Raw genomic sequence first — 12,896 nt, forward strand, 5'->3', positions numbered from 1 at the left:
TTAGTAATAAAATGGAGCAAAGATATCTTATTTTGTAGGAAGAAACAAAGGGACCAAAGCAAAAACTGGTCATTGGTCATTTTGTTTTTAAACTGGAAAATATAGATTAGACTTGCAGTACTGGAGTCAACAAGCTTGAGATGAAATATTCTATGTTCAGTTGGGAGTACTTTTTGTGTTAAAGCTCTTCAGAGGGACTTAAATTACTGTATGTATTTTACTTTTGAAATTACATACCTTTGTTGGAACAAGTCAGATTGTCGTGGCCTTGGAATGAAGACATTGTGTCTGAGGACAGAGAAAAATGTTTGAGACTGCCAGGTTAAAGAGAAAAGCTGCCTTGTTCATTCTGTAAATGAATGCATTCTTTTTATGAGTTGCTTTCTGCTATTCCTACATGCCCAGCAGTGAGAACAGTGTGAAACGCTGCTTCTCTTAGTTGTTAGTGGAGGTGTAGGACCAGCCGCAGGGGGTTACCGTGACTCCTGGCTTGGCTTCCGGCTGCTGTGTGCGCGCATCTCCTCCTGCTTCTTAGTGGTAGCGCACTAATTTTCTTTTGTTTTCCAGGCTGCTTGAAAGGAAGCTCTACGATACAGCTTTCATTCTCAGGGGCTCCTAAAGTGGTGTGTCATTTGAAATCGTTCCATTTGAGGAAAAAACTTTTAAGAGCTCTATGTTCTAGTCATCAAAAAAGAATGTCATGAGAAACCTAAGTACTGAGACTACTAGACCAAGTGAGGAATTGGGCCATTAACTGTATAGCAGTAGCTAGATCATAGTTACCATTTTTCCCACCATCAAAGAAGGGCTGAATAGTTTCCATAACACGGAATGTGGACAAGGCTCCTACCCTTAATGCAGACTTAGATATGCAGTTGTTTGTCTCGGGCTATTTGTGGTGAATAAGCAAAGTATTTTTAAATGCACTTGGCAGCCATGGAAAAATTACAGGGCTTTAAAGTTGTTGACAAAATATTTCTTAAATAAATCTGATTTAGAAATATCTAAACATGGACAAAGTACTTTTAAATTTGACATGCCATTGCAAGTGGTTTCGAAGTGGCTGCTTAAAAACAATACTAATATGACTACAGGATTTGTAGCTCTAAGTTATTCTAGTTCTATTAAGAACCACTTCTAAAAGCATCTTAAAAAGGGCAGTTGGGAAAGCTTACTTTATATTTTAGGTCTCAGCAGAGCTCTGCTTATGGTAGAAGAAAAATCTAAGGTCTCAACAGAACACAACTTTCTTGGTTTTAACCAACTTTTCTGAAAGACACCACCTGAGTTTTACTGACCGTCTTTGCAGAGACGAATGTACAGGGCGAGTGCTCTTGCAGAGGGGACTCTGAACTGCTGCTGTGCCTCTGAGCCGCTGCTGGCTTGTGTGCGCCAGGGTCCCTTTTAGCCCGTACATGCCCTAAGACTGCGAGTTCAGTCCAGCACACAAAAAGAGGTACCTGGTACTTTGACAAAGCCTGAATATTAGGTGGTTTCCAAAACCTCAGGAAAGGAATTCTGAAGAATTGGGATATCTGTCTTCTCAGTCTAAAATGCCTCAGGTTTAAAAAGGTGGGGGCATCATCCATTTTAAGTTCCGTTTCAGAGAAATTCACATGCATGTTTAACAAGCCCAGCTGCAGTGCTGAGTGCCTGCCCATGGACCACTTTCCCTCCACATACTCTTCTTCATACAGGAATAACATACATAGAAGTAACATTCCCTTCTGGGTCTTATAAACTCTCATGGAACCTTAGCTCTTTTAAACATATTTCTGTGGTCCTGAAGAAAGCCGTGACCAGTAATGGAATTCTTACTTACTGCAATTATTTGTTTTTTACTTCTTAGTCTTTGGACCCTCTGCCAGAGAGACATCTGACCAAAAACAAAAGACAAACAAACAAAAAAACTACTAGATGAGAAGATCTTATGTGGACAACAGAATACAAAAAGTGTGGTAAATTAAAGCAAAGTGCTCATGTGGGTCCTTGCCCTAAAAGGAAAAGTATATAAATATACTATTATAAGTTAGCTCTGTAGTTGTAATAATTCACTTAGAAATTCTTTGGCTTTGAGAAAATTTAAGACCATGTCAAACTGGGTAACATCTTTGTCTTGAATAACTAATAGCTGGAGTCATGACCACAACCCCATTCTCTAAAATTTAAAACAGGACAGTTTCCAATTGCTATTTGAAATAGCATTTCTAACCTGATACTTTAAAAGTAGCACATATTTCTAATAGTAAGAATGTTTCTTTCTGTGACTTCATGTAAAGCTATAGATATTAAAAATGGTGAGGTAATACAGCCTTGGCTAAGTTTCTATGTTCTCTACCTATAAAATGACTTTTAAAAGAAAAAAAAAAAATTCTCACCTCATAGTCCTATACCAAAAAACTTTCCACACAAGAATTTTGAGGTTTATTTGAGTACTATAAATTTAGCCATTAATTAATCATACTAAAGTAAAAGATAAAGTCAAGTTGATGTCACTAAGCCAAACCGTAAACCCACCTAAAGACCGATAGTTACAGAGCTGTGCTACAGGAAAGGGTCAAAGTCAGTATTAGAAATATTATACTTTATTGAATTCTAGAGCGGCTAATCTGCCCTCCCATGTTGACCAGTGACAGTATGAATGGAAGAACTATATGAAGGTTAAAGAGTCTACACCACTGTTAAAAATGTTTTAATAACATTTACTGTGTTGGGAGGCAGTTATAATACCCTAAAGTATATAGTAATGATCCATTCTTGTTCAAAACAACAAGAAGTGATTTCACTTGAGATTCTGAAGTGAATTTATTCACACTGATTGTGCCCTCTGCTTTAGTAAGGTTCTGGTTACAGAGCCTGCTTACCATCCTCTACTTGGATATACAGCAATGAACCCCAGAGGACAGAGAAGGCTGGAATTGGGCAGCGTGATTCACATAGCCCACACCAATGAATTTTACTCAGTTATTCTGTAACATGAGGAGGAGGTTCCTCCTTTTTCTTTGGGGGGCTTGCTCCGTTGTCCTCTTTCAGCTAAATTCTTTCTATAGATTTTTTGGAAAACAAACATTTTTGGTATCAATCACAGAAGTGTAGAATAGATGAAGACTTTTGCCTCAAAATGAAATCACTGTAGTCCATTCCAGATCAGCCCTACAACAAGTAGAGAACACTTCTGCAAAGCCACTGATGGACAACAGCTTTTCCAGAGTCACTGAGGACACTTAAAAGTTCGTAAAAGGAACTTAGACTGTAACAGAAGACTATATTTGATCATTGAAACTATATAATTCTCCAATGATATACAATACTATGTAATGCACTGAAAAAGATGGAATTTGGAGTAAGAGCACAATTTGTAACAACAGCATTTTTGGATCACCTCTTCCCATCATCCTCCTTATTCCAGAGACACTTCAACAATACTGATAATGAAACAAGACATGGAAACAGTGTCACAAACCACGACAGAGCCATCTGCATGCACTTCAGCCCAGCTTTACCCTTTCTTCCAATAGAGATTTCATTACAATTTTGAACCATCTGTAGAGAATGCAGACACACAAAACTAAAACAAGTATCTCCCTATGATTAGAATATCTTAGAGTCTTCAGAAACTTTTCAGATGTACCTTTGATGGAGTTCCCCCCACACCCCTAGAACCCAGACAGGGACATGGTCTGCTCCTGTGAGTCCTGCCGGAAAGTGTTTAATGGGTACTCAGACTTTTGGTTTTCCTTATTCTTCCTCCTCCTCCTCCTCTTCATCATCATCTTCATCATGGCAGTGTGTAATTTCCTGGGGGGCCAGTGGGAAGAGGTTGGGGGGTTTAATCTCACTGATCGACCGTGTCAGTTGGTGCCGCTTGTAGTCAGAATCTTTGAAATCCACTGAAGTACGGTTCCGGGTGGCAAGGGGGGACTCCATCTCATTGATATCTACGTGGGTGTGTTCCACTGTTGACTCATGAGGCATCTAGAATAAAGTCAGAGGTTCAGAAAGTGGAGGGGGCAAAATAGCTATTTCCCCAACCCTTTAGGTGACCATATACAGGAATGTCTATCCTCGACCCGAGGCCAAGCCATGTTACATACTGAAGTGTCTTCCCAGAACTACCTAAAGCTACCTATCTTTTCTCTCCAACCCTCAAAACTGTGCCCGGATTGTTTACTATGGTCTGAAACTGAATAAGATGGGAAAAAAAGAGTTATTTCCTACTTCACAGAAAACCAGTGCTGAACTATAAAGCAGCATCAAAATGGAATATAAAAACCACACTTCTCTCAATTAGTGCTAATAAAAGAGTAAAGTCTTCACCATCTAAACAACTTTTAATAGAGTAGATTTCAGAGTAAAGTTATACCCTGTAATATTCTATGTTAATCACACTTTCTCAAAGACTCCTTTTTGTGCAACTTGCCCTTGGGCTTCACGCATGTTAAAAAGGAATGATCCAAACTCTTATCCCATCCCACAAAGCTGGTTGCAGATCTTGGTCTTCAGAATATCTTAACTGTAAACAGCCTATAGTTGTATTAACTCACCAAGACATGGGCAGCTCTGAAGAGGTAGCTGAATGGGTAATACAGCAGATTGATGAAAGATGCTGCATAGAGATCAGCATAACGCATCACCTGACTGGCAAAGAGGGTCTGCCGGGAGCCACTGCGAAACAGGCTTCCCATCATCCCATAGCACATATCCATATCATGAGTTACTTTCTAAAAGAACAACAGTGATTGTCAGCTCAGTCAAAAAAATATTTATTGCGCACTGGCTATGTGCCAGTCCTTGTATAAAATCAGAAAGAGGAAAATCACTTAAACTTCATTTTCCAAGTTTTCTCCCAAATCCCACTTGAATACCTTAATACGTCTCTGGATGGAGCTAATGTCTGGGCGCTCATTGCTGCTGCTGTCAAGGTGCCTGGAGACAAAAAAAATCCAGCGAAAATGTCTAGAAAAGACATCCCTTACACCCAGGTGACTCCCAAAGAGGCAGATAGGTTTTAGGGAAGAAATTTTAGAATTAGGAAAGAAACTTACTTGTAGAGTTCAGCCAAGAAAATATCCAAGCTCTGAAGCTCTTCAAAAAGTGCTAGTTAAGGTTTGGAAGGAAAAGGAAAATGTTTTAAATAAAAAGCATCCAGTTTTTAACTATTGCTAAAAACTATATTAAAAAGTTGCAGATATGACTGAAAAGTAAAGCCATAGGTGAGTATATAAAATTACTTCCTTCCTCTGCCCCTTCAGGAAAACTTACGTATGTACCCTGTCTGCAATCTGGCAGTAGACGAACACCTGTTTCCTCTAACTGCCCTTCTGATTACGACTCTCCTTCCAACCAGATGCTGATTCTGAGCTCACCAAGTACCAATTCATATTCCTATCTAAGTCGTATTAGCAAAGCAAGTAGTAACAGAATTAGGTGACTTGTCTAGAGTTACAAGTCCAGGAAATACAGCCAAATCACCTAGGTGTCTAGAACTTCACAGATGGAAAGTTGAAAATGTGGTGAAAGGCTAGCCTTAAAATCCCACTGATAAGTATAAACAATAGCAACAGCTAGCATCTACTACATGCTTTCTGTGTGTGCCAGCTTTTCTCAACCTGGGTTCCCCAAATGTATCTACTGTATATAAAAAATTTATCTGCCATTTTTGGGAGAACTGAAGAGTCATTCGATCATCTTCTCTGGGGTCTGGATGAGGAGCCTTGGTTGAGAAGGACTGTTACTTTTGCCTTCTGTATACACACATTACCTCAGTCAAGTCTCATGAGCTCTATGAGGTAGGTATTATTATTATCCTCATTTTCACATTTGAGGAAATTAAAGTACAAGGTGTCTCAGTAACTTGCCTAAGGGCATGCAGGCATTACCTTTCACCACACTGGGTGATACTAGTAGCTAGGACTGGTTGGATAAATTGTCAAACATCTTTACATAACTAGATCCAAGCTCACGTTTCAGTATACATAGTGTAGCTCATTTCAAAGACTGTAATTTGGCTTCATTCTCTACTTCTTAGAAGAGCAAATAAAAAATACCAGGTGATTAACACTCAGAGCCATCAATGCCCCATAATCACAGATATGGGTTGGTAGCAGAAAGACTGGAACTAGTAGCTTGGGTGGACAAATATGGGACTACAGAGGAAAGTGGAGTTCATGGGTTAGTTGCTAGTGTAATATAACTTGGGAGAGTAACATTTTATACTCAACCTTGAAGGGATTCAAGTAGAATGCTGAACAAGATAACCTCACATTACCTCAAATTCTGGAGTTGTGTGAAATAGCTGGCTATCTGGGAAGGAGGTATACAAATAGCAAGACCTGTCTTTTGAATACTTCTGACCTCATGCATACAAAATAATGGTTCATCAAAGAGGACTGATTCTTCACAGCTGGCCATTTAGATAAACACTAGCTATGTCAGTGACTTATAAATATGAGTAATGGCTCCTTACAACTCTTATCAGTCCAGACGTGCAGCTCCTGTGCGAGTTCAGGAATCACCAAGAAAGTTCGCCACCCTTGCCGTTTCTTTGATTTCAAAATATCCCCAAAAATGTGATCTCCAATATACAAAATGTCCTTCCCCTTGGCTCCTAACAGATCACAGATTGTATCAGATGAACCTGAAACAATGGAATGAACAATGAGAAAACGAAAATGTCTCCATATTAAAAACCGGTGTCCCAAGTACCATATCCATTAATATGATTAATTTTATTCTTATATGAGGAACATATCTAGAAAAGGAGCTCAATTGTGGGTCATTGTCTTAAAGACTCACAACTGTCTTTTCATCATTCTTTTTATTGCCTCTATGACAAGGCTTTTAGTTCCACTCTGCTGACCAGGGCTCTTGACCAAATCCAAGAGCAACAAAACTACATGTCTCACAGCTTTAGTGTATATAACCCTCACAAGTACCACTGCATTTTCTCATCACAGATTGTCCATGAAATTGATTTTGTTCAACTGTTTCTCGCTCCACCAAAATAACCATGTGTCCACAGAGGTTCCTTGAGGACCCCTTGAGAATCACCCCAAGCAATTCCAGGACACCCAGAAAAAGCTTCAAAATAGGTAAAAGGATGGGGAAATGGATCCTTTCATAAAAATCAAAGATTCAATGGGATATACTAGCAACTTCTCAAACTCCTTCTGACTCCTATTGCATTAGTAGGTGACTTAAATATACCTTCAGTAGGAGCTATCTTTAGAATCCTGAAAGGTATATATATGTGCCACTATGCTGGGAGGGAATCAGAGCTTTCACAGTGAGGTCTGAGCAAAGACTTACACTAAATAAAGGGACGTGTGCAACTCACCTCCTGAGTAGACAATACCATGCTGTAAGGGGCCTGTGTAGGTACCAATTTTCAGCTTGCCAGTTTTCTAGGAAAAGAGAATATGGACTTTGTAGTACTTTATCATTCTATCGAAATCTCCACCCAAAATGCTACCTGACTAGGCAACCACATGAATGGCACTTTTGAATTATATTCTTTTAAATTATTTGGCTATATCAATTAAAACCAAAACTCTTAGAATAATTTCAAAAAAAGATATGTCTACGTAGTTAAAAATACCTGTTTCCTTAGGGAGAGTAGGAACAGGAAGAGGAGAAACATGAAGGGCAATGTGCTAACAGAGAAATCGTCCTGTTGACTTACAGTGTCCACCTGGCGCAGCACTGTGCCTTCTCCAAAAAAGAGCGGTTTCCGTGCATCCACCAAGATCAGGTCAAAGTAGGACTGCCATGGTCGATGGGAGCTCCCTGGCTGGTGAAGGAGAAACAGCAAGAGCTGAAATGTCACTTCTAATCCTAAGGCACTCAGATGCAAGGAATGTAGAAATACTGATATAATCAAAAGAGTCCACTATTTTATTAAAAACATATTCTGTCTTATTATAAGCCACATCCTTTTGGAAGCAAGCATGGTGAAAATACAAATAATGACTCCAATATCTCTATATCTTCCATCATTTAATCTACTACTTATTAACTTATTTCACAGCAAATTAATATATGAACGTGAGTTCACACTGTGAAATGGGCTAAAAAAAGCCTCAAGGGGCTAAGGAGAGACACAAATCAATACTCAAGAGAAATTAAGAAAGAGGCAGATCAGCATCAGAACAAAAGTATATAAACTAATATGGAACTATAAGGAAATTTTACTGGTTATGTCTTCAGAATGATGGCTCTAGGTACACACTGGCTTTTGCCTCATATTGCAGGTTAACCACAGCGTTAATGTAAAAATTATGCCCATTAATATTATGTCCATCCTGAAATGGAACCATGGCATTAATCATTTAAGGTCAAGCTGAAAAGCACTGCATTCTGTGCTTTTGGGTGATCTCAAAGCAGGAATTTACTGACAATTATTCAAAGAAACCTAGAGTCCAAATCCCAAGAGTATGTGATTAAATTGCATTGAATGTTCCTTAAATCTAAGTGCAGCTATGCTGAAGAAATATAGACTTTTCTGCTAAGTATCAACAAGGTTAACTGTTCTCTTAGCATAATAACTAATGGTAAAAAAATAACTAATGGTAAATTCATCAATAACTAATCAATAACCAATGGTAAAATCTAGACAGTATTAAGAATATACATATTTTGTTTCTTTTAATCGGATATCTTCTTCAACCTGAAAATTCTTTTCAATGCCACACAAACTTAACAAGTCTGAATAGAACTTCTTGGGCATAAACTTATTCTGATCCCATCCTACTTAATATGACATGAATCTCTCTTTTGTTTCTCTGTATCAAGTTTTCCAATTGCTAGCAACTTTAAATTTTACCAGCTCCTGCATTACTTATAATGTTAATAAAGATTTCTGGATGGTTCCTGACCAATTCCTAACCATCAATAATTCAGGCTGATTAAATGCATTTATTATTACTAAAGCAATGGTCTATTAATTTACACGTAGTACCTTGGGGCCATGTGGGAAATCGAACAGGTAAGTCATAATTTTCTGGAAAAAAAAAAAAATCCAACATAAGATCTGTATACTACTTCTGCAAAAGAGAAAACTTCACAAGCTTTTTATAAGACATGTCTTTTTCAATATAAGATTCATCACATTCTTATTTTCTCTAAAGTTTATATGGAAGACAGAAATTAATGCTTCATCATTAACCACAAACATACAAAAACTTCTGACATTCTCAATGGGACATGGGCTTTTTCTAGGAGATAGTTTTGTACAGATTCATTCATATATCTGTATCCAATTTTCAACTAGTAGACTGGAACACATATTTGGAAGTAAAAGACATCTGACGTAGAAGCATGGAGAAAACTAATGACTTACACGGAAATAACATACCTTGGCCTTCTTACTGATGTTCCCAGACCAAGTAAGCCAATGAACCACTGGCTTTGTAAGCTTGCTTACTCTAAATCACCAGATTTCTAAATCAAGATTTTACATAAAGAAGATGGGAAGCACTGAACTTCTTGCTACTACTATGAACTTGTAACTGTCAGCAAAAGTAAGATGAAGCTAAGGAGTTCAATCGGCTTTTCTACATGCTTTGTAATCATGGCAAAAAAAAAAAAAAAAGTAAGTTAAGCAGTAGTAAATGTTGATGGCTAAGAGTCCAAACATCTTTGAACTGTCTATTGCTCTCTGTCGCCCAACAGCAGGGAGGGCATGTACGCACGTACAATAACAGGTGTGGTTTAAGTTTATATATATGATGTGCCAAAGAGGCACAGAAGCCATTTTATAATCAGCACAAATGTTATAAATAAACCCCAAATTAAAGTGTTCAAGTTGCCAACTATAATCAGGGAAAATAGTCAAAGGAAATATTTAGGACGATTTGATGTAGCCCTTATGTATTTTTGCTCTTTTCATTCTGCTTTCGAAATGAAATGGCAGAAACTACCCTTAAAAAACTACCTTCCTCATTATCATCACAGTTCGTTAGTCCAACATAATTCCCCTGTATAAATAAACAAATATGAATATTATGCACTTACATCTGTATATTTATAGTCACTGTTGGTGGCAAGAAATACTTTCCCTACTTCCTTCATCCGGCTCAGAAGCAACGGCAGTTTTCCCTGAAATTTAATATAATGATGAGTGAAATACTAAAGCACAAACATATATTCATTTACACTGTGAGGTAGTCAATACTGCAGGGGTCCCCAACCCCAATTGTCAGGAACTGGGCTGCACTACAGGAGGTGAGTGGTAGGCGAGCCAGCGCAGCTCCACCTCAGATCATCAGGCATTAGATTCTCATAGGAGCAACGGACACTGGTGCCATAAAAGTTGTGGACCACTGATATACTGGACTTTTGTCCACTGAAATAACAAGAGATGCTCTTTAAGGGTTGGTTGGTTTCAGAATTTTGCATTTAAAAAACCACATTATCATTATGCATGATTTAACAAATGTAAATATATGGTGTATATCATATATAGATTTCACATAAAATTATACATAGAAATGATTATATGCTCATTAAAAACATATATCTACCTTCCTCATTAAGTCTGCCTCAAGAAAGTTTAATTTACCTTGTGATCTCTTAAAGTATGTGAATTAGGTGTGTTACAGATCAGGAGAAGCTGATTTTAAATATCACCAGCAAAATCCTCTACATGGGGGAGATACAGCTTAATTGCATATACTTTCCTTTTTAAAAATATCTTGGAGAAATAAAACGATGTGTGCAAGATGCAACCTAGCAATGCCCAGACCTGCCTGCAGATACATGAGAAAATTCTAACTCCTAGTTACCAGAAAGAAAAACAGCTTTTTCTTCTCTCACAGTAAATAGATTCCTTTATTCAAACTCTCCTGGACCTCTCCTGACCCCTTCAGTATTCTTTCTTGAAACAGGGTAGGGGTGGAAATGGAGGGGAAATAAGGTACAAAGACCGAAAATAACAAATCTGTACCAAAGTACTTTGAGAAAATGTTGCACTATGCTACTTTTACTCTGTAAGAAAAGGAACAAGTATCTCATCTTATGGCTGTGTGTGTTTACTTTTTATTTTGAAATAATTTCAGACCTATAGAAAAGTTATAAAAATAGTACAGAAGGTTCCTGTATATTCTTCTTCCAGCTTCTCTTAACATCAACAGCTTCCATAACCGCAGTACAATTATCAAAACTAAGAAATTAACATTAGCATAAACTATTAGCTAAACTACAGATTTTTCTGAATTTTATTAGGTTTTCCACTAGTGTCTTTTAAGATATTTTAATTTTTTTTTTTTTAGGTGAGGCAACCCTTGGTTGACTTCACAGAGTGCAAGGACCTTATCAGCTTATAATTCTGTATTTTTTATTTTTTATGCCTACAGCACCTGGTCTTCCTAGCTGGTCTCACATCCAAGTACTAACCAGGCCCCACCCTGTTTAGCTTCCAAGATCAGACGGGATCGGGCTTGTTCAGGGTGGCATGGCCATAGACTTTTTAAGATATATTTATAGCTTATTATTTCCTGTTATGTTAAAGACTATTTAAATAACAGTTACACTATGTACATTTAGACATTCTAACATGGTAGTTTATGAACTTACTATGAACTTGGGAAAATTATTTAATCCCTTTATTCCTCAGCTTCTTCATCTATAAAGCAGAGGTAACAATACCTAATTCAGGGTTATATGGAAGATTAAATAGGATAATATGTAAACACTTAGCATGTTGATGTGCACGCAGTAACCACTCTAGCTGCTCTTATTATAATTAGAGCTATAAGGACAAATGGAATACTAGGTCTTCTTGACTATCAACAGACAAGAAAAACTAGACTAAGATCTATGCTCTAGCTGAATATTCATGGTGATTATACTTGGCATATATTATGCCAAGACAAAAAAAATCTTCCCTTGTCCATTTTGTGATAAATAGGCATGTTATTCATTTCTCTAACAGGTAAAGCAAGCTCTCATGCAGATCTATTTTCCCTTTATTACTTACATCTTTGACTACATACTTCTCAAGATTTTCAACTGTCTTTTCCTTAAGGGAGCCCTAGGGGAAGAAAAAGGGAAATAAAAAGAACAAAATCAGTTTTTAACAGTTTATAAGACAATTGGTCTACTAATAATCCAAATGAATTTCTTAAGTATTTATCAAAATGGAAAAATAGGTAAAGTGAAGAAGGCCAAGATATAGTGACAGATGTGATTTGCTGCAACTCTGCCTTCAAAATGTATTTAAAATAAACTGTTTTTACTTTAAACTAGAAATCAAAAGGCATTTCATATTTTACTCAGTAAATTTATAATAAATGTAAATATTAGTGTTATTAGTTAAGTGTGAGGTATTTGAAAAAAACAAAATGATCATAATCATCCCCAAAGGATACGGTAGTATATTAACACTAAAATCTCTTCTCAGTATGCTTGGGAATTACAAACTGAAATAAGATCTAGAAGCCAAGCATCACCTCTGAAAGCAGGACAGCTAAAGACAAGAATAAAAGTATTATAGCCAGCTATCACTAGGGGAAAAATCCACTTTTTTAAGAGAAAATATTCTGTTCTATTTGCACTTAGAAAGTTAATGTATCAGATCATAAAATACATGCCAGAGAGTGAGCAGGTGAAGAAGCAGCTCTTAGGTACCTTGTAATGAACCCAGTCAACAGCATCTCTTACATCTTGGAACATACTCCGGTAAGACATGAAGAGGTCCCCATCTTTAAATCCTGTTTCACAGCTACAGAAAGATGAAAAGAACATGACAGGGAATCCAAAGTGGGGTAAATAAAATGAATATCAAACACTGCCCAGGGACCCAAAGGTTTCATTATTACGTGGATAAAGGTGCTGGCTAATTAGGAAAATAATTACTCCCTAGTGAAAATCCATTTTGACCACCAGAGATGACTATAGTG

The 12,896-nt window shown here is 37.3% G+C and overlaps 2 protein-coding genes and 1 pseudogene across 6 annotated transcripts in view; 1 reads left to right on the plus strand and 2 right to left on the minus strand.

Annotated features, from left to right (window-relative positions):
• The window catches only part of CNNM2 (cyclin and CBS domain divalent metal cation transport mediator 2), a 128,235-nt gene extending 125,946 nt beyond the window's left edge, over positions 1-2,289 (plus strand). Inside the window, exon 6 of the mRNA XM_036223024.1 lies at positions 1,850-2,289. Within this exon, the coding sequence (XP_036078917.1) occupies positions 1,850-1,917 (68 nt within the window). The 3' untranslated portion in view covers positions 1,918-2,289. The remainder of the gene's footprint in view (positions 1-1,849) is intronic.
• Positions 2,290-2,563: 274 nt separating this feature from the next.
• NT5C2 (5'-nucleotidase, cytosolic II) overlaps positions 2,564-12,896 on the minus strand; it is a 73,991-nt gene continuing 63,658 nt past the window's right edge. For 3 of the 5 annotated variants that reach the window (XM_016154496.2, XM_016154498.2, XM_036223026.1), the window contains 11 exons: positions 12,625-12,718; positions 11,975-12,028; positions 10,012-10,095; positions 8,957-8,998; positions 7,682-7,789; positions 7,337-7,403; positions 6,467-6,637; positions 5,046-5,097; positions 4,866-4,926; positions 4,545-4,721; positions 2,564-3,975 (listed from right to left, as the gene is read on the minus strand). In XM_016154496.2, the coding sequence (XP_016009982.1) occupies positions 3,739-3,975; positions 4,545-4,721; positions 4,866-4,926; positions 5,046-5,097; positions 6,467-6,637; positions 7,337-7,403; positions 7,682-7,789; positions 8,957-8,998; positions 10,012-10,095; positions 11,975-12,028; positions 12,625-12,718 (1,147 nt within the window). In that variant the 3' untranslated portion in view covers positions 2,564-3,738. The remainder of the gene's footprint in view (positions 3,976-4,544; positions 4,722-4,865; positions 4,927-5,045; positions 5,098-6,466; positions 6,638-7,336; positions 7,404-7,681; positions 7,790-8,956; positions 8,999-10,011; positions 10,096-11,974; positions 12,029-12,624; positions 12,719-12,896) is intronic. The other 2 variants (XM_016154501.2, XM_016154497.2) reach the window with 2 other exon arrangements.
• On the minus strand, positions 11,343-11,461 carry LOC118604397 (annotated as a pseudogene).

This window comes from Rousettus aegyptiacus, unplaced genomic scaffold (assembly GCF_014176215.1).
Source record: "Rousettus aegyptiacus isolate mRouAeg1 unplaced genomic scaffold, mRouAeg1.p scaffold_m13_p_6, whole genome shotgun sequence".
NCBI classification, from domain to species: Eukaryota; Metazoa; Chordata; class Mammalia; order Chiroptera; family Pteropodidae; genus Rousettus; species Rousettus aegyptiacus.